Genomic DNA, 22,140 nt, shown 5'->3' on the forward strand with positions numbered 1-22,140 from the left:
AAAAATGGGCAAAAATATATCAGTCAAAAAAAAGGGCAAGGGATTAAAAGAATAATGAGATAAAGTCAGACTTTAAAGTAAAAAAAAATATGAACTACAACCAAGAGGGGATGCTTTATAATGTTTATGGATACAGTCCTTAAACTAGGATTGTCAAGAATGTTTATAAGCTAAAAACTCTGCAGGAAAACATACAGGAAGTACTGGCAAAATTAACAACCAAAAGGCAATGGCAGATTTTAATGTTTGCTCAGTCACTGCTCATATGAAGTAATCAATCAAAATTTAGTATGTAAAAGGTGATCTGATTATATTTTCCCTTAAAACAAAAACACAACAACAAAAGTAAAATAGATAAACCAACAGCATAATACAGAAATAAGGGAGAATGCCCAAATACAAAAAGTTAGCAATAAAAAGGGAAAATTACACAAAAAAATTAAACACGTTCTAGGGCCACACTCTGCAAAAGCATATGCTATTAAATTTGAAAATTAAAAGTGATTTTAGGAAAGAACACATTGCCAAAAATTCACAAGGTAGGAAACTTTATGAAGGACATAACCAAAGAAGATATGAAGAATGCTATCAAAGCAGCCACAGCCAGACACATGCATGCATGAGTTTTCGTGTTCAAATCTTCAAGGAATTGAATATTCTCACAAGGAAAGAATGGGAAAGGGAAGGAAAAGGACAGGAATGATGGAAGGAAGGAAAAACAGTACTTCTGTTTGGATGTATCCAGCATCACACACAAAACAAATCCTGAGAAAGTAAACAAAAAAGAGAACACTGAATACTGAAGCAAAAATCCTTAATATACAGGAAAAGAATCCAGAAATATAGAACATAAAAAAAGGGTTATTCTAGGAGTGTAAGGACAGTTCACTATTAGGAAATCTAGTAATATATTTCAACATATATTAAGTAAGTCAGAAACAACAAAGATCTTAATAGATGCATAATCTGTCAATTTACCTTCCCAATATCTCCAGATATATACAGCTATTTCATAACATAAAAAATACATACACATATCCAGCATGTAAGGTGTGTAAGAATATTTGCTGCAGCATTATTAAATACTTAAAAATCCATTTATCAGGTACACTTATATAATGGAACACTAAATAACCATATGGCATTATAGAATATCTCCAACAGAGAAAAAGCAAATTAGAAAATTAGAAAAATAAACATCAAACAATTTACACAACTTACTTCTAAATGTGTATGATTTTACAAACAAGCATATAATGGTTACTTTTATAATCTGGGTAAAAAAAGTGAAAATCCTCATCTTGTCCTTATAAACCAAGTAATAAGGAGATGGGAAGAGTTTAAGCCAACAAAGGCCATATAAAACAGCAAATGAAAATAGGGATAATTTTAAAGAATAGAACTTTAGAAAAAGATAACGCAAACAGGAAAAGGCTGAGCAAAGTTAAAACAGTGATATCCACAGAAAAATCGCAACAGGGGACAGAAAATAATGGCTTGGTATAATGTTTAGTGTGAGGATTACAGCGGAAATTAAGTATACTCCTAAAATTTCTCCAATGAAATTTTACCAAGAAAACCTAGAGGTCCATGCTATTCTTAGCGAGCTACTGCAACCTCAACATTTGCCTCAAATTACACATCTACATAACAGAGCAGATATGCTACACCATGCTGCCATCTGCAGAGCAGAATACTAAAAATTCCCAGAGAACGTTCAATTATTTTGATTGATAAAGGTATCAAGAAAAATGGTAGGGGGAACTAAACTAGTGCTATACTATATTAGGAAGTGAAGAAGAGAGACAGCAGGTGGAATCAGCAACATGATAAGAAAACTTCAAGCTGAAAAATCAAGAAATAAAAATATAAGCATATTATAAGGGGAAAACCACACAAAGAATTAAAATAAATCCAGTTAGGGGCGCCTGGGTGGCTCAGTTGGTAAGCGTCCGACTTCAGCTCAGGTCACAATCTCACGGTTTGTGAGTTCGAGCCCCTCACTGGGCTCTGTGCTGATAGCTCAGAGCCTGAAACCTGCTTCAGATTCTGTATCTCCCTCTCTCTCTCTCTCTGCTCCTCCCCAACTCACACTCTGTCTCTCTCTCAAAATAAACAAACACTAAAAACAAAAAAATTTTAAGTAAATCCAGTTAAGTATGGCCACAAATGAAAGGGCCTCCACTTAGTGAAAGGAAAAATGTATCTGCTTTTCATTGTAAGATCTTCCTATTGGAACACGTGATACTTGTGATTTTTTTTAATACTGCAAATTGCTTTCAAATGGATTAGCTATGCCAAAGAATAAAGGAATCAGCTATTTTTTTTAACCTTGTAAATATCTTAAGGATCAAGTCCACCGCTATGTTTTTTCAAAGTGTCAAATCAGTATGACATTTATAAAAGTTTTCAAAAAGCAACTCAAGCAATATGAAAACTGCTAAGCCAAACTTTCTTAAATGAGTATCACTACAGTGTATAGAAGGTCAATACTACCTTATTGACACACAGAAAGCTTACTTTATTTATTAGAAAGTGCAATACAGAATAACTGGAATGCTTTGAAATTTTTTATTTACAGTAAAAAACATTTATTGAGAACCAACTATATATAAGGTACTCTCAATCACGATTTTCCAACAAAACACAACATTCTACTTCCTAAAACAAATCATGGTCATCTGCGTAACTTCAGGTTGACTGAACTCCTATCTACAAGCACCACAAGCCTAACATCTGCAGCCAGATAACAAATAAAAGAAAAACTTAAGAGCTATTGCAAAAATTACAAAATCATAAGACATGTATGGGCTACTAAAGGGACAAGAATTATATGTGCATTTTTATACAAAATTATTCCTTCAATAGAAACTCTTTTATTTAATACAATAAACGAAAGTCACTAGGACTACCAGGCATGCATAACAATAGTTTCACTATTTGGAATTTAATATTACTTTTTTATTTTATGTAATTCTATAATGTTAAGATATTCTGGTGTAAGTTTGTATTACTTTTCAAATTTTATAATTAAAATGGTGTTTAATTCTTTTCTTGCCTTTTTAGTTCAAAATTAATACAAATTTACAGTACAGAGTCACACTTGTTTAAATGAGAATTTTTATTTATTTATTTATTTTTGAGAGAGAAACAGAGCACAAGCAGGGGAGGGTCAAAGAGAGACAGGAGACACAGAATCCGAAGCAGGCTCCGGGTTCTGAGCTGTCAGCACAGAGCCCAACGTGGGGCTCCAAATCACAAACTGCGAGATTATGACCTGAGCTGAAGTTAGTCGCTTAACCGACTGAGACACCCAGTGTCCCTAAGTGAGAATTTCTACTTGTATAGGTATAGATTTCCCATGACTAAACCCTTGTTTAACTATTTTACCTGACAAGTATTAATGAAGTATTTTTAATTAAAATCCAAGCACAGGCACCCACACATTTAGTATAAGATTCACCATAAGCTTATTAGCACCTGACTCTACAAGAGTCAGAGAAAAAAGTCATCTTCCCTATCCAATCTGATAATCAGCTCATAAATTACTTAATATTAGTCACCAACAGAATTTTGTTCTTTTTCCCATCCTGCATCAAGCTTTCCTATCAAGGTATGTAGTATTTGTAAAATAATGGAAATAAAGAAATAAACTGGTACAGCTGACATATAAGCATAAAATATCTAACCTACTATATGATTACAAGTACAAATAACCTAAAATCTTTCAAATTCCATATTTCAAATTGCATTCTCAGAAACAATATGTTAGAAGATTAGTTGTGTTCTAAAAGATAAGACTAAAAAAGCACTACTACAAAATTTGTTAACATAGGATTATAATGTTGCTTTTGAGAAAGAGAGAGAGCAAGGAGCGGGGGAAGGGCAGAGAGAGGAGACACAGAATCACAGGCTCCAGGCTCTGAGCTCTCACAACAGAGACGGACATGGGGCTCGAACTCATGAACAATGAGATCATGACCTGAGCAGAAGTAGGACGCTTAACTGACTGAGCCACCCAGGCACACCTATAATAGGATTATAAATATAAATTTGTCACCCTGTATTTGTAATATTTGAAAACTAAACAGAAAGGCTCACCTTCATCCACAGAAAACTGACAGCTCTTATCATTGAAGAAAAGAATTTTCTTTTTATCAGGACGATTTACAAATAGTATCTGGTCCCCCAAAGCCTTAAAAGACAAAAAAACAAATTTTTTTCAGTTAACTTCCAAATTACCTCCCCCCAACAAAATATTTTTTTTAATAAAAAAAAAAAGTAGTAGTCCTTTTAAGTCTATTTGACAGAGAGAGAGCGCACGAGCACGTGTGCACCAGGGAGGGGCAAAGAGAGAGGAGAGAGAACCCTAAGCAGGCTCAGCGCTGTCAGCATGCACCCCAATGCAATGCTTGAAACCATGACCGTGAGATCATGACCTGAGCCAAAACCAAGAGTTGGACACTTAACTGACTGAGCCACCCAGGTGCCCCAGGACTCCTATTTCTTTTAACCTTCAGTATACCATTAGGGTCTACTACACCCAATTTTAATTCTCAAATTTCTTTCAATGAGCAATTCTCACTACTTTTATGTATTGATATTTCAAGAGTTTTATTCTTAGAGATTTCCAAAGTACAAAAAGAAACCTTATTTTTGAAAATATCCAACCTATGTTGCAATTTAATGTAGGTCCACTGGAGCCTTTTATTAATCTAAGAAAAACTGTGTGATCTTAGTGTTCTTACTTTCCCTCTACTTTAAAATATTTTGCCACTTATTTACCATTAGCAATTTCCAATTATGCTTTAAAAAGCTAAAATAGTGGGGCACCTGACTGGCTCAGTCAGTTTAAGTGTCTGACTCTTGATTTCAGCTCATCATCTCATGGTTCATGGTTTTGAGCCCCACATTGGGCTCTTTGCTGACAGCATGGAGCCTGCTTGGGTTTCTCTCTCCCCGCCCCCCCTCTGCCCTCCCCAGCTTTCTCTCCCCCTCTCAATAAATAAATAAATAAACATTCTAAATAAATAGTTAAAAGTTTTTTTTAAAAAAGGAAAGAAAGGTTATATCACCTACAAGTGTGATATAATAGTGAAACAGTGAAATTCTATCACTTAGAAGTGTGATTCAATTTGTGTTATTGCACTGCCAAACTATTGCATTATCTTTCAGAAGATATAAAGACTACAGAGTGGTCTTTGCTGTCTTTTAGCTTTCATTAAATATTTGACAGTTCAGAATTTTTTATTTTCTGCTCCTTAGAGCAATGACAAGAAAACTGACGGAAGATACTTCACCATTATTAATGAATGAGAACAAGAATACAGAAAGCCTGATAGTAGCACTCACTCTAGACTCTGATGATGGTGAAATTCATTATAGAAATAAAATCTAAACCTGTGAGTCTTTGGACGACAATACCACAGATGAACCACCTCAAGCTTAAGAATCAATGATTGACATATTGCTAAGGGCTTAAATATATAAGGTATTTTCCTTCAGTTAGTTTTTCAACAAGAAGGAATTCACTGTACAATACTATGTGATATGAACCTTTGCCATTTCACTTTCCTAAAAAGACGTATAATAGTATTCTTTCATCTTTCTGATGTGTTTGCCAAAATACACTTGATACAGAAGTTTGCTATGTTAAAATCTTATAAAAATTTCCAATAAAGTTGTTTTACACCATCCCTTCATTCTTATTTATATAAATTATTCATGACATAAAATACTTTGAAAAATAGTTCAGATAAAAAGTTCAAAGTAATGGTCATAAAAATGCTCACTAAACTCAGGAGAAAAACAGGTGAACATGGTGAGAACTTCAACAAAGAGAAAATTTAAAAAGAGAGCTGAAAAATCAGAGCTGAAGAATACAATAACTGAAATGAAAAATATAGTACAGGGAATCAACTGCAGATCAAATGACACAGAAAAAATGGATCAGTGATTTGTAAGACAGGGTAGTGGAAATCACCCAATCAGAACAGCAAAAAGAAAAAAGACAGTTTTTAAAAATGAGGATAGTTTAAGGGACCTCTGGGACAACATCAAGCATACTAATATTCAAATTATAGGGATCCCAGAAGGAGAAGAGAAAAAGGAAAGAAACCTACTTAAAAAAAAAAATGGCTGGAAACTCCTCCGACCTGGCAAAGGAAACAGACATCCAAGTCCAGGAAATACAGAAAGTCCCCAATAAGATGAACAAAAGAGACCTATACCAAAAAAGATCTATGCCAAGATACACTAGAATACAATTATCAACAATTTAAAAAGTTGATTTTTTTTTAGGTTTATTTATTTTGAGAGAGAGAATACAATTATCAACAATTTAAAAAGTTCATTTTTTTTTTTTTTTTTAGGTTTATTTATTTTGAGAGAGAGAGCATAAGCAGGGGAGGGGCAGAGAGAGAGAATCCCAAGCAGGTTCTGCACTGTCAGCATAAAACCCAAAGCGGGGCTCGATCTCACAAACCATGAGATCATGACCTGAGCTGAAATCAAGAGTCAGATGCTTAACCAACTAAGCCACCCAGGCACCCCAAGAGGAAGAGTGATTCTTAAAATCAAAAACAACTATTTACAACCTACAGAACCCCTCTAAGACTAGAAGTTGATTTGTCAGACAAAAATTCAAAGGCCAGAAGAGAATGGTACGACATATTCAAAGCAATGACAGTAAAAAACCTGAAACCAAGAACTTACTCTACCCAGCAAGATTATCACTCAGACGTGAAGGAAAGAGAAGAGTTTCCCGTACAAGCAAAAGTTAAAGGAGTTCAACAACCAACCAACCTTATAAGAAATGTTAAAGGGACTTCTATAAATAAAAAGGCCATAACTAGAAGAAAATTATGAAAGAAGGCATTTTAGTGGTAAAGGTAAACATATAGTGAAGGTAGTAGATCAACCACCTATATAGTGTGATGGCTAAAAGACAAAAGTAATAAAATCATCTACACCTACAATAATTGGTCGAAGAACACAAAAAAATAAGATATAAAATATGACATGAAAAACAAAACGTGGGGGGTGGGGCAGTAAAAATGTAGGGCTTTTAGAACATATCTGAATTTACACGACCATCAACATCGATAGACCACTATATACATAGGATGCTATGTATGAACCTCATGATAAACACAAGCCAAATACCTATAAGAGATACACTAAAAAATAAAGAGAAAGGAAAACAAAACACTAAGGAAAAGTATGATCACAAGGGAAGAAAGCCAAAAAAGAAGAAAAACAGAACAAAAACAAAAAAGAAAACAACAAATTAAATGGCAATGAGTACATACCTACCAATTACTACTTCAAATATAAATGGACTGAATGCTCCAATCAAAAGACATAGGGTGGCTGAAAGGATAAAACAAAACAAGATGAAAACAAGAGCCATGTATATGCTGTCTACAAGAGACTCACTTAAGATCTAAAGACACACAGAGACTCAAAGTGAGATGAAAAAGACATTCTCTGCAAATGGAAACCAAAAGGAAGCTGACTTGGCAATACTTATATCAGACAAAACAGACTACAAAAGTCTGTAACAGAGTCAAAGACAACATTACATCATGACAAAGGGATCAATCCAAAAACAGGATGTCTTTGTACCCAACATAGGGCCACCAAAATACATAAAACAAATATTAACAAAGTAATAAGTTGACAGTGATAAAGTAACAGTAGAGTTTATACCCCAGTTATATCAATGAATAGATCATCCAGACAGAAAATCAGTAAGGAAATACCAGCCTTAATACATCAGGACAGCAGAATTAACAGATACATACCAAACATATCATCCAAACACAGCAAAATACACATTATTTTCTTTTAAAAAAAAATTTTTTTAACATTTATGTATTATTGAGAGACAGAGTATGAGCATGAGAGGGGCAGAGAGAGGGGGAGGAGACACAGAATCTGAAGCAGGCTCCAGGCTCACAGAGCCCGACGCGGGGCTCGAACTCACAAACCGCGAGATCATGACCTGGGCCAAAGTCGGACACTTAACCGACTGAGCCACCCAGGCACCCCCAAAATACACATTCTTTTCAAGTGCACATGGAACATTCTCCAGAATAGATAGCACGTTAGACAGAAAACAAATCTCAATAAATTTAAGAATACCTAAAGCATATCATCTTTTTTTTTAAAGTTTACTTTTGAGAAAGAGAGACAGAGACAGAGTGCGAGCAGGGGAGGGGCAGAGAGGGAGGAAGACACAGAATCCGAAGCAGGCTCCAGGCTCTGTGCTGTCAGTACAGAGCCCAACATGGGGCTCAAACTCACAAACCACGAGATTATGACCTGAGCTGAAGCTGGACACTTAACCTACTGAACCACCCAGGTGCCCCTCAAGTATCTTTTCTGACCACAATAGTATGGAAACAGAAATCAGTTATAAGAAGAAAAATGCAAAAACACATTAAACATGTGGAGGCTAAACAATATACTACTATACAACTAATGGGTCAACAAAGAAATGAAAGGAGAAATTAAAAATACCTTGAGACAAAAGAAAATGGAAATACAGCACACCAAAACTTATGAGATAAAGCAAAAGCAGTTCTAAGATGGAAATTCAAAGCTATAAATGCCTACACCAAAAAATAAGAAAAATCTCGGGGCCCCTGGGTGGCTCAGTTGGCTGAGCACCCGACTTCAGCTCAGGCCATGACCTCGCGGTTTGTGAATTCGAGCCCTGCATTGGGCTCTGTGCTGACAGCTCAGAGCCTGGATGGAGCCTGCTTTGGATTCTGTGTCTCCCTCTCCTGCTCACACACACACTCTCTCTCTCTCAAAATAAATAAACATTGAAAAAAAAATCAGTAATCCAAAAAAAACCAAAAAATCTCCCAACAAAAAAAGTCCAAGACCAGGCAACTTAATTGATGAATTCTACCAAACATTCAAAAAAGAATTAATATCGATCCTTCTCAAACTCTTCCAAAATAGGGGAAGAGAATACTTCCAAACACGTTTTATGAGGCCAGCATTAGCCTGATATCAAAACCAGACACAGATGCCACAAGAAAAAAACTGATAGGCCAACATCTCTGATGAATACAGATACAAAAATCCTAACACAGTATTAGCACATAGAATTCAACAATACACTAAAAGGATTATATACCATGATCAAATGGGATTTATTCCAGGGACGCAAGGTTCAAATGCACAAATCAAACAATGTGATATACCACATTAACAACATGAAACTTGGAAAAATCATATGACCTCTCAATAAATGCAGAAAAAGCATTTGACAAAATTCAACATCCACTCACGATAAAAAAAAAAAAAACAAAAAACAACACCATCAACAAACTGGGTATACAGGGAATACACCTTACCATAATAAAGTCCACTTATGACAATTCCACAGTTAATATCACACTCACTGGTGAAAAACCAAAAACTTTTCCTCTAAAATCAGAAACAAGACAAGAATGCCTGTTCCTGTCACTTTTATTCAACACATTACTGGAGGTGCTAGCCAGAGCAATTAAATAAGAAAAAGAAATTAAGGGCATCCAAATTGGAAAGAACAAAAAGTGTCAGTAATTTCAGATAATACGACATATATAGAAAACCCTAAAGACTCCACCAAACTTTTAGAATAAACAAATACAGTACAGTTGCAGGATACAAAACCTATATACAGAAGTAAGTTACATTTCTCTACACTAATAACGAACTATCTGAAATTAAGAAAATAACCCCATTTGCAAGTGCATCAAAAAGAATAAAATATCTAGGAATAAAGTTAACCAAGGACGTAAGAAACCTCTACACTGCAAAGTGTGAGACATTCATGAGAGAAACTGAAGACAACACAAATAAATGGAAAGATACACCATGCTCATGGATTGGAAGAGGACCATTGTTAAAATGGCCATACTATCCAAAGCAAACTATGGATTCAATGCAATCCCCATCAAAATTCCAATGGCATTTTCCATACAAAAAGAATAAACTAATCCTAAAACTTACATGGAACCACAAAAGATCCTGAATAGCCAAAGTAATCTTGAGAAAGAACAATGCTAGAGGTATCACACTTCTTGATTTCACACTATATTACAAAGCCACAGTAATCAAAATAGTACTGACAAAAAAAAAGTGTTACACAGATCAATGAAACAGAATAGAGAGCCCATATATGGTCAACAGATTTATGACAAATGAGCCAAGAATAACAATGCACAAAGGGCAGTCTCTTTAATAAATGGTGCTGGAAAAACTGGGCAGCTACATGCAAAAGAATGAAATTGGACCACTATCTTACACCATTAACAAAAATTAACTTAAAATGAATTAACAACCTGAATATAAGACCTGAAACCATAAAAGACAAAGAAGAAAACACAGGTGGATAAGTTTCCTGATATCAGCTTTGGAGATGATTTGTCAGACTTGACATCAATCAAATCTGATTTGTCAGACTTGACATCAAAAGCAAAGACAACAAAAGCAAAAAAAAGTGGCACTGCAACAAACTAAAAAGCTTCTGCACAGCAAATGAAACCAATAAAATGGAAAGGCAACTTACTGAATGGGAGAAAATATTTGCAAATCATGTATCTGATTAGGGGTTAGGATCACAAAAATATGCAGGGGCACCTGGGTGGCTCAGTCGGTTGAGCGACTGACTTCTGTTCAGGTCATGATCTCATGGTCTGTGAGTTCGAGCCCCGTGTCGGGCTCTGTGCTGAGAGCCTAGAGCCTAGAGCCTAGAGCCTGGAGCCTGCTTCGGATTCTGTGTCTCCCTCTCTCTCTGCCCCTCCCCACTCATGCTCTGTCTCAGAAATAAATAAACATTAAAAAAAAAAAATTACAAATATGTAAAGAACTCATGGAACCTGACACCAAAAAAACAGTCTAATTTAAAAATTGGAAGAGGATCGAAATACATGTTTCCAAAGAAGATCTACAGATGACCACCAACACAATCAACATCATCATCAGGGAAACGCTAAACCACAATGAGGTATCATCTCACACCTGTTATTAACAGCCATTATTAAAAAGACAAGGTATCACTGTTGGAGAAGATGTGGAAAAAAGGGAACTCTCATGCACTGTTGGTGTGAATGTAAATTGGTGCAATTGAAAATAGAACAACCCTATACTTCAGCAATCCAGTTCTGGTACTTATCCAATGAAACCAAAAACGCTAACTGAAAAGGATATATGCACTCCCTTGCACACAGCACCATTATTCACAATAGCCAAGATACAGAAACAGCCTAAGTATCCATTGATGGATACGTGGATAAAGAAAATCTGATACACACATACACACACACACACACCTGAAATATTATCTAGCCATAAAAGAGTGAAATCTTGCCATATGCAATAAAATAGATGGACCTTGAGGCCATTATGCTAAGTGAAATAAGTCAGAAAAAGACAAATGTATGATCTCACCTTTATGTGGAATCTAAAAAAAAAAAAAAAAAAAGGCTCATCAATAGAAAACAGATTAGTGGTTGTCAGACACAGCAGATGGGAGATGGGAAAAATGCATGAAGGAGTCAAAAAGTATACACTATCAGTTATAAAATAAATAAGTAAATAAGTCATGGGGATGTAATATATAGCACACTAAGTACAGTTAATAAAACCGTATTGTTTATTTAAAAGCTACTAAGAAAGTAAATCTTACAAGTTCTCATCACCAGGGCACCTGGGTGGCTCAGTCCATTAAACATCTGACTCTTAACCCTGGCTCAGGTCATGATCTCATGGTTCGTGAGTTCAAGCCCTGCATCGGACTCTACACTGACAGTGCAGACCCTGCTTGGGATTCTCTCTCCCTCTTCCTCTCTCTCTGCCCCTCCCTGGCTCATGCACACACGTGTACTCTCTCACCCTCTCTCAAAAATAAACATTTAAAAATAAAAATTTTAAAACACTTGCTGTTTTTTAAAACAAGATATTATTAATTCAAATTATACTAAGGCACAAAAAGAAAAGAAATGTTACCTTGATAGCTTTCTGGGAATTGGGCAGTCCTTCCTCTATGTCTTCTAAAAGAATTCCTCCTAAGCCTCGCTGGTCATGCTTATCTAACAGCCTAAGTAGGGCTTTCTTATCTTTCAAGTTGTATTTGGGCTTGAAGGCATACTTCCCATCTATCACTTCAATTTTTGGATTATTGACTAATGCCTGTAACAATGACAGAATTTGGATATATTAACAAAAGGAAACCTCATATATACATTCTTAAATTCTATTAATTATTTTAAAAACATCAAACCCAATATAGTTGTATGTTAAAAGTATCTTGTGAATATCAACTAGCATATCTAAAATACTGGACATCCAGGATCCAAAAACAACAGGTAGAGATCAGCATGTTGCTCACTTTTTATAAAAGAAACTTATTATCTACATCAATTATTTAAATGAGAAAAACCATTTTATCACAACAGATTTGAAGAAACTATACCCAGATTCTCTTGGAAGATAAAAAAAAAAAAAAAAGAATAAACACCAGTTAACATTAATAGACAAAGTGAACTGGGTATTGCCCATCCCACCCTCAAAGTACAGTTTTTTTTGTTGTTTTTTTAATTTTTTTTTTCAACGTTTTTTATTTATTTTTGGGACAGAGAGAGACAGAGCATGAACGGGGGAGGGGCAGAGAGAGAGGGAGACACAGAATCGGAAACAGGCTCCAGGCTCCGAGCCATCAGCCCAGAGCCTGACGCGGGGCTCGAACTCACGGACCGCGAGATCGTGACCTGGCTGAAGTCGGACGCTTAACCGACTGCGCCACCCAGGCGCCCCAAAGTACAGTTTATCGCATACTGGCACTATGTAAGAAACATAACCCTGGGAGGACTTTATCAATAGTCTGCCCCACCTGGTATCAAATGGTACTTATAGGTGTGGAAGGAACTGAAAAGTACCAGACTTGTGCATATAAGAAATCTACCGATAACGGCAGCTTGAGAATGAAACTGAGTAGGAATGCAGGAATTACTGAATATGAATTATATTCCTAGTCAGTTCTGCTATACAGCTACTATCAGAAGGAAAGCTCCTCAAGGAAGAGCTATCCTATTTATTTTCTTCTGCAGCTGCCAGCCTGACCCTGGAAAGGAGAAAGAGAAGAAACAAAGAAGAAAGGAGGGGGAACAGAAAAGTAGTAATAATTTTAAACTAATGTTGGTAGTCCGTGAAATTTCAAGATTGGGTAAAGCAACAGAATTTAAATGTGGATTACAACTATTTGTGCATCACTGATACAATGAGCTATAATGTTACTGATTAACTGTTCGTTTTATAAAAATCAAGTACAGTATCTTGCTTAGTAAAATAAATTATTAAGTTATATTTTAGGAACTTTACATTTGATTTTTAGAATACAGCACTGGTCACACAAAGTATTCTTCCTAATTGTCATTTCATACTTAAGTAGAAATGAGGGAAATGTGTGAATTTTTAAAAAGCTATTAATTTCTAAATTAGCATGGTCACTGATTATTGTGGGGTTTCTTTTCTTCCAATGATGTGTGTACATACACAATGTTAAGGATTAGTTTTTGAAGTAATCTGTTAGAGGCAATAATATCACCATCACGTCATAATAGGAGTAACAGCATAACAAATATCTCATTATCCCTATACTACCTCATGGTATAAATGTCTAAAACATACATAAAAACAATACAATTTGACAAAATACATTCTAAATTTAGCAATTAAAAAAAAGCAATTATTCTGGAAAAACTTAAATGAAGTGGTACAATGACAGACTTCTTTATAATTTTTATGCTAAAGGCTTCGACATTTTGAAATAGATACATAAGATCTTAAGAAAACCAATAAATCAAACCACCTTAAAATGTGTATGTTTAAAAAACATAAACAAAGACCCTATGCCAATTCTTTTAAGTAAAAATTATTATCAGATTTCAGTATATTAAAAATCTTAGTTACAGCAAATATTTCATGGTAACCAACTTTCTTAATGCTATTTTAAGCCTAGTCTTACCTCAGTCATTAGCCATTGTTTCTGCTTGAGTCCTATATCTAAATGTTGTGTTTCATCCAAAATTTCTTCTAAAGTGAGAGGATGTGTATCTCCTCGCTGATGCCGTGTCTATTGAGGGAAAAAATTGTTATTAGGAGACAGTTTTAAAATGCTACATGTATTAAGTAATAGATACAAGTAAGGGAATCTTTCAGGAATGTAGAACATGTATCATTTGAGGCAACACGATTATAGTGATGAACAGAATGGACTATAAAAATCAAACAGAACTGAGTTCAAATTTGCAGCTCTATAAAATCAAATGATAAACTGAGGAAAAATATTTTCAGCTCATTATCACAGAGCTAATCTTCCTAATATTTTAACAGCTCCAAAAACCTAATAGGAAAATGACCCAAAGTCAGGAGCATATAAATCACAGAAAAGGAAATGTAAAAAACCTTAAATATATGAAAAGATACTCAACTTACACCAAAATATTTCATAACCATTACACTGGCAAAAATCCGTATTTTTTATGTTTTTTTTTTTAATGTTTATTTATTTTTGAAAGAGAGACCGAGTGTGAACAGGGGAGGGGCAGAAAGAGAGGGAGACAGAGAGTCTGAAGCAGGGTCCAGGCTCTGAGCTGTCAGCACAGAGCCTGATGTGAGGCTCGAACTCACAAACCACAACATCATGACCTGAGCCGAAGTCAGATGCTTAACCGAGTCACCCAGGTGCCTCATCAAAAATCCGTATTTGATGACTCTATTAATGAGGGTGTAAAGAAACAGGCCTTCCCACACACTGCTGGTAAAAATGCACACTGATACAACTCCTAGGGAACACAATTTGGCAATATAAATGCATTTAAACGCTTTGACACAGCAATCCATTTCTAGGAATTTACCTTACAGCACAACTTAAAATAAGCGACACAGTCACTGCAGCTCTGGTTGCAAAAGGAAAATATTATAAACAATATGTGGCCAGCAATTGATTAAATCACCCAGACTGATTAAACTATAGAACATCTATGCTACTATACAGATGTTTAAAAAGAAAATGCAGATGTTCTCTATGTGCTAATTTGGAAAGCCGTCCAGAATAAATTATTGAATAAAAACATGCAGGGTCACCTGGGTGGCTCAGTCAATTAAGCGTCCAACTTCGGCTCAGGCCATTATCTCACAGTTCATGAGTTTGAGCCCCATGTCAGTTTGTGCTGACAGCTCACAGCCTGGAACCTGCTTCAGATTCTGTGTCTCCCTCTCTGCCCCTCCTCTGCTCGTGCGTGCTCAAAAAAATATATCAACATTAAAAAATAAAAAAAACTTTTTTAAAGTCCTCCAAACAAAACCCTCCTGTGAGTTTAAAATCAGTTCATTACAGGGGCGCCTGAGAGTCTTAGTTAAGCATCTGACTCTTGATTGTGGCTCAGGTCATGATCTTCGCAGTTGTGACATCCCGCCCCATTATCAAGCTCTGTGCTAAGTGTAGAGCCTGCTTAAGATTCTCTCTCTCTCCCCCCTCAGCCCCTCTCCCCTGCTCACACACTCTCTCTCCCCCCACCCAAAAGATCAATTCATTGCAAAAATTAAAAACCCTGTTGATGTTTGCATGAACTGACTGGCATAAGGACAGATGGAAATTTACTAACCAAACTCATAACTGGTGTGATGGATTAAAAAAATTAAAACCATAATTTTGTAATTATGTACTGTTGTCAGTACATTTTGCATCCCCTCTCCCAAATACTGCAACCTCTCCAAAGACTTCCATGCCCAAACCCTGAAACCTGTGACTATGTTACCTTATGTGGCCCAAGGGACTTCACTGGTGTGACTAAATTAAGGATCCTGAAATGGAGAGATTATTGTGAATTATTCAGGTGGGCCCAATATAATCACAAGTGTTTCTAAGGGGAAAAGGGAGACCTCAGAGTCAGTGATGGGATAGTGGAAGAGGTCGGAGTGATGCAAGAAAGGACAGGTATCATCAAATGCAGACAAAATGCAGACAGGCTCTAGAAGCCAAAAAAGAAAACAGGGGCACTTGGATGGCTCAGTGGGTTGAGCATCCGACTTCGGCTCACGTCATGATCTCACAGTTCACGAGTCTGAGCCCAGAGCCTGCTTCATATTCTGTGTGTCTCCCTCTCTCTCTGTCCCTGCCCTGCTCACACCCTCTCAAAAAATAAATACATGTTAAAAAAAAAATTTTTTTTTTAAAGAAAAAAACAGGAAGTTCCCTCAGAGAGCCCCCTGAAAGAACCAGCCCTGCCTACACCCAGACTTCAGCCCAGTGAGATGGATTTTGGACTTCTGACTTCTAAAACTGTAAAATAATAAATTTGTGCTTTTTTAAGCCACTAAGTTTGTGGTCATTTGTTACAGCAGCAATAGAAAAATAATACCTGTACTTTCTTCCCTTTAAATCTATAAATCTTGAAGTATTTATAGCTATACATCAATTAAAACCAAGTATCCAGGGGCGCCTGGATGGCTCAGTTGGTTGAGCATCCTGCTCTTAATTTCAGCTCAGGTCATGATGTCACAGTTTGCAGGACTGAGTCCAGCCATCAGGCTCTGTGCTGACAGCACAAAGGCTGCTTAGGAATCTCTCTCTCCCTCTTTCTCTGCCCCTCCCTGCTCACACAAGAAGATGCTTGCACACGTGTATATAAATAAACTTTAGGGGGGAAAAGTAAAAAATAAACAAAATAGTTATTCTGTATCCTCCATTAACACTGATTAAATCTAACATATTTGCCTTAGTTTTCTTCACGTTAAAAACTTTCCCCCCATTAAGTTAAATATAAAATCAAAGGCCAAGTTAATCTTAAAATCTAAGCAGAAAAGAATGAATACATCTCAAGAAAAATAAAAAAGCACTAGCCCTATCTTTATTATTATATTTAAATTTAAATATGGGATTTTTACAATCAGAACAAGCTCAAAAACGAAAGTAATATTCATTGTATGAAAGCCTAACCATTTTCACTGAACTATGTAAACAGAGAAGCCAAACACAGCTGTCAAATTATCAAGTGAAAACCTGTTATAACAAAATGAGGGGGGAAAAAAAGAGCAAGAGAGATAAACCTGAGAAACTCAAAATTACTTCCTTATTTCTTGCTCTTCGATCAGAAGTTAAGAAAAATGAAAAAAAAAATGAAGGATGCATAGAGAGACTACATAACACTCTAAAGCTAGCTTTTTTTTTTTTTTTTTAATTTTTTTTTCCAACGTTTTTATTTATTTTTGGGACAGAGAGAGACAGAGCATGAACGGGGGAGGGACAGAGAGAGAGGGAGACACAGAATCGGAAACAGGCTCCAGGCTCTGAGCCATCAGCCCAGAGCCTGACGCGGGGCTCGAACTCACGGACCGTGAGATCGTGACCTGGCTGAAGTCGGACGCTCAACCGACTGCGCCACCCAGGCGCCCCTAAAGCTAGTTTTCAGTGAAGAACAATTACACACCTTTGTTAAATTCCTTCCTGATCACTAGATGATTTTTGGTGTATTGCATTTTGTATTTTATTTCGCTATTTTTTTTTTCTTGCAACTTCGTAGAAATTGGCTTTTTTTTATAGTGGCCTTATTTTTATCAACCTTAATTCTAATAGCTTGCACATTCTCTTGGCTTTCCTATGTACTTAATCATGTCATCTACAGTTCTACTTCTTCCTTTACAGTTTTTACATCTGTTACTTCTTTTTTCCTGCTTCACTGCACTAGGGGGGACTTCCAGTGTAATACCCAATAGATGTTGTGACAATCAGTACCTTTTATCTTTTTCTGACCTCAGGAGAAAACCATTCACTGTTTTACCCTAAGTATTTGGGTTTTCACAGATACCATCTCATCACAGGGTGCTTGACCAGTATTCCACAGAATCCTAGGGTTCCATAAGATGTCACTAGGGGAGCATGAGAAACTGTGATTCTAAAAAATAAACATCAATTCTGCAACCGCACATACCATGCAACCTGAGGGCTCACAGCAACAGGCAAACTACTGAGCAGCCATGCCAACGTTTTCATCAGGTCTTTTAACACCACGTGGCAAGTAGGGCTATGTTCACTTGGACAAGCCCGTTACCAGTTTCCAATGAAATAGAGAGAAGCCACTGATAATTGGTAAGCTCTATATTGCACAAACGGGAGCACAGTAGGCTGACAATGTCAGCAATTCCCTTCCAAATTACCTCCCCTAACCTCCCACCATACAGCGCCAACTCACTCACGGGAGTTCACAAGCTCTGCTGGCAAAAAGGAAATCTGAGGGAAATATTCATTCTGAACAAGGAATTTGTACATACCAGGACTCACCTGCCCCAGGCTGCTTTGCTGTTGTAAATGTTGTAAAACACAGATCACATAGTAAAAAGAAGTAAAATACATTGTGAAGTGTTTGTTTTTTGAAATATTCTCATTTAATAAATCCCTGTGGTTTGATAATTTGTTAGCATTTGTTTTATAAACATGTCTGACAGTCCAGTGCAATGATTTTTTAAGATGAGATTAAGTGACAGAGAGGATTCAAAGCCCAGGCCCACAAACAATTCTAATAAGGTTAGTAATCAAAAACTATAATCCCCTGTTGAATCACTTTATTGTACACCTGAAACAAATATAACATTGTATGTTAACTACACTAGGATTAAAATAAAAACTTAAAAATAACTAGGGTCACCCAGCTGACTCAGTCAGCGTGCGACTGGATCTCGGGGTTGTTAGGACCCCATATTAGGTACAGAGTGCTGAAAAATAAAATCTAAAAAAAAAAAAAAAAAAAAAAAAAAAAAAAAGAGGCCTACCATTCTAATGAAAAGCTACTTGCCAATTTTAGATGGGCTGGTAACCCAAGGTGTCTTATTCCATTGTACACTGTCTGTAGCAAACAATATGTAATGGCTCCAGCAAAACTGAAAAGATTCTTAACTATAAGTCGCAGACACTGGACACAGTTGATGTACTTAATATTTTAAATAGCTACTGGAATCTCAAAACGAAACAGAGTTAAGCTTTTGTTTAAAAAAAAAAAAAAAAAAAAGTCACATTCAGTGAAAAAGCTCAGGAAACAAGTTATTGGTAATAGAACTTACTGCCCAGAACAGAGGGGACTTAGAGGAGGGAAATCACAGTTGGTAGGAACCTAATAATGACAACATGTCAAATGATAGTAAAATGCACAGCATGAGAAATTGAAAAGTACCAAAAAGTATAAGGTAAGTCGACAAACTGAGGACACATCACATAATGCTGCACAAATTTAACAAACTAACAACAGCTTGTCTATCCAACTTGACAAATCAACAGGTTTCACTAATAAATGTAGTAATTTACTCACTATTCACTATTCATCATTATTCACTAATAAATGTAGTTTGTGCAGAATCTTTAAATGACAAATTTCAAGAAAAACTCCTCTGCCACAAAGAACTGCCACGACAAAGCAAAGAGCAGGATATACTTGATGTAGTGCCTTCACATCTGGAAACAAAGGTCTCTCTTAGGGTAACTGCTCTGTTATCTTCACTGATGTGCCCCATCAATGGTTGGCTCAATACAAGGTTTTAACTCTCGTGAAAAAACAAATATTCTGATGTCGTCACAAGACACTATTTCTTCAGAGAGGTACTGGAATCAAAAACCCTTGAAATGAAAAATGTCCCAAATGATGCTTTAAAAATGATCTGCTTTATTAAGCAGAGACTAGTGCACTTCAACACATAAATCTACATACAGAAATTCGGTGGCTTAGCAGAGGAGTCCTTGAAAGAATATTTAAGCTGAAAGGTGAATTTCAGCTGAAAGGTCGTACTTTACTGAATGCTTTGAAAATGAAGAATGACTGCAGAAGCCAGTTTTCATAGCAGACATTTTTTTAAACCTATGAACTAGCTGAACAAGTTTCTGCAAGCCTCAAAAACAATGCTTTAAGTGATAAGACTTCAAAGGTAAACAGAATCTCTGGAAAAGTCGTGTGACAAAAGAAAATTCTGTAATGCTGTTTGGTCTGGAGAGTGAGGAAGGATATTAGCAAGTCTCAAGCATTACTGAAAACCACCCAGAAGAAGAAAACAAAATTAAACAATGTTTTTCCTGCCTTTCAACACAAATCTACACCTTGAAGAAGGACCCTTTCTCTGACTCTTCTGTTCATCTGAGAACAAGTAAGTTGCCTACTTAGATAAGGTTTAAAAAAAAAAAAAAAAAAAAATCGTAGATGGGGCCCCTGGCTGGCTCAGTCTGTGGAGCATGCAAATCTTGATCTCAGGGTTGTGACTTCAAGCCCCTCATTGGGTGCAAAGATTACTTAAAACTAAAATCTTTAGGGGAACATGGGTGGTTCAGTTGGTTGAGTGTCTGACTCTTCATTTCAGCTCAGGTCATGATCCCAGGGTCATGGGACTGAGCCCTACGTCAGGACTGGAGCCTGCTTAAGATTCTCTCTCCCCCACTCTGTGCCTCACCCTCTCTCCCTGCTTGCTCACTCTCCCTAAAAATAAAATAAAATGAAATCTTTAAAAAATATCACAGAAAAAACTGAATTTTACCTATACTACTGACTCACATTAAAGGTGATACCCTATCTGGGAAGGAGGAACCACATAAAGGAAAAGAGTAGGCTAAAAAAATAGGACAAAATACAAAGACAGAAAACTGACATTCTCTACTCAACAGAAAACTGACAATTATTATTGGCTTATCATATCCACAATTTACTGATTAGATAATAAACATGAACTATAGATATAACAATTTTTACAAGATTCTCTGAGACCTAAAAATGATAAAATATTTCAAGGGTTCTTTCAGGGTACAATGACTGACAAAATGCTCTTCTACTGGTTTAAGGCAGTTTGCTTCTACTACTAATTTGTTATAAGTTTTCATCATGAATCAGTGTTAAATTTTGTCAGAGGCTTTGTTTTGTATGAGATGACCTGTTAATATGACTTCAACTGTTTTTTAAATATTAACTACCATATTCCTAAAATAAACTTCATCATAACATATTATCCTTCTTATATATATGAGTAGATTCCATTTGTATCTTCTTAAGGATTTTTACATCTGTATTTATGAGATAATGGTGTATAATTTAAATACTTTATTTAAAACTGTAAATAAATTTGCGTTCTTGACCCAACCCTGCTATCAACCAGAACTGTCCCTATAATAAGCTAGCCATTTAATTTCCCTGGACTTCAGAGTTTCTAAATTCAAATATAATTGTTAGAATTAATTCAGACAGGAGCTGAGCCAGTGTTTCTCAAACTTCAGCCTGTATCAATCACCTGAAGGGCTTATTAAACCACAGACTGTTGAACTGCTTTCCCAGAGTTTCAGACTAAACAGATTTAGGAAGTGGCCCCCAATTTTTCACTCCTGGCAAATTCCCAAGTTAAAAAAAAAAAAAACAAAAAAAACTACCTAAGTGATGATGATGATGCAGTGGTTGGAGAATGACACTTTGAGAACCACTGGGCTTGTAAACCAAAATAATCAAATTTTTCAACATGATGGGTTTCTTTTCATGTTTATTTACTTTGAAAGAGAGAGAGCAAGAACTGGGAAGGGGCAAAGAGACAGGGAGAAAGAATCCCAAGGAGGCTCCACACTGCCAGCACAGAGCCCAACACGGAGCTCGATCTCACAGAACCATGAGATCATGACCTGAGCCAAGACCTGAGCCAAAACCAAGAGTCAAACACTTAACCAAATGAGCCACTCAGGCACCCCTCAACATGATGTTTTAAATAACCAAGATATATCCACATAAAACCACAATAAAGGGTAATAGTGAGAACTGAGAGAAAATCATTCTAATAAAAACAAAGTGCACTATAGGGATATGTTGTCTCAGGACTAGTGTCACATTAGGAGAAAGTGGCATCCTTCATAAGGGAATTTTCAAGATAATTTGCTTTTTTTTAGACAACACTTTTAAGCAATGATATTTGTTTTACATTAACTTTTTCTATTAAAACCCTTCTGGGGCGCCAGGGTGACTCAGTTGGGCATCTAACTCTTCATTTCAGCTCAGGTCATGATCCCAGCGTCGTGGGATCAAGCCATGTCGAGCTCTGCACTGAGCATGGAGCCCTATTGAGATTCTT

General features: G+C 36.3%; 1 protein-coding gene across 3 annotated transcripts in view; it reads right to left on the minus strand.

Moving 5' to 3' along the window:
• GTF2E2 (general transcription factor IIE subunit 2) overlaps nt 1-22,140 on the minus strand; it is a 79,070-nt gene that overhangs the window by 20,574 nt on the left and 36,356 nt on the right. For all 3 annotated transcript variants that reach the window (XM_042934452.1, XM_042934450.1, XM_042934453.1), the window contains exons 4-6: nt 14,027-14,134; nt 12,010-12,192; nt 4,102-4,195 (exon numbers count right to left, since the gene is read on the minus strand). In XM_042934452.1, the coding sequence (XP_042790386.1) occupies nt 4,102-4,195; nt 12,010-12,192; nt 14,027-14,134 (385 nt within the window). The remainder of the gene's footprint in view (nt 1-4,101; nt 4,196-12,009; nt 12,193-14,026; nt 14,135-22,140) is intronic.

Source organism: Panthera leo, chromosome B1, assembly GCF_018350215.1.
Source record: "Panthera leo isolate Ple1 chromosome B1, P.leo_Ple1_pat1.1, whole genome shotgun sequence".
Classification (NCBI taxonomy): domain Eukaryota; kingdom Metazoa; phylum Chordata; class Mammalia; order Carnivora; family Felidae; genus Panthera; species Panthera leo.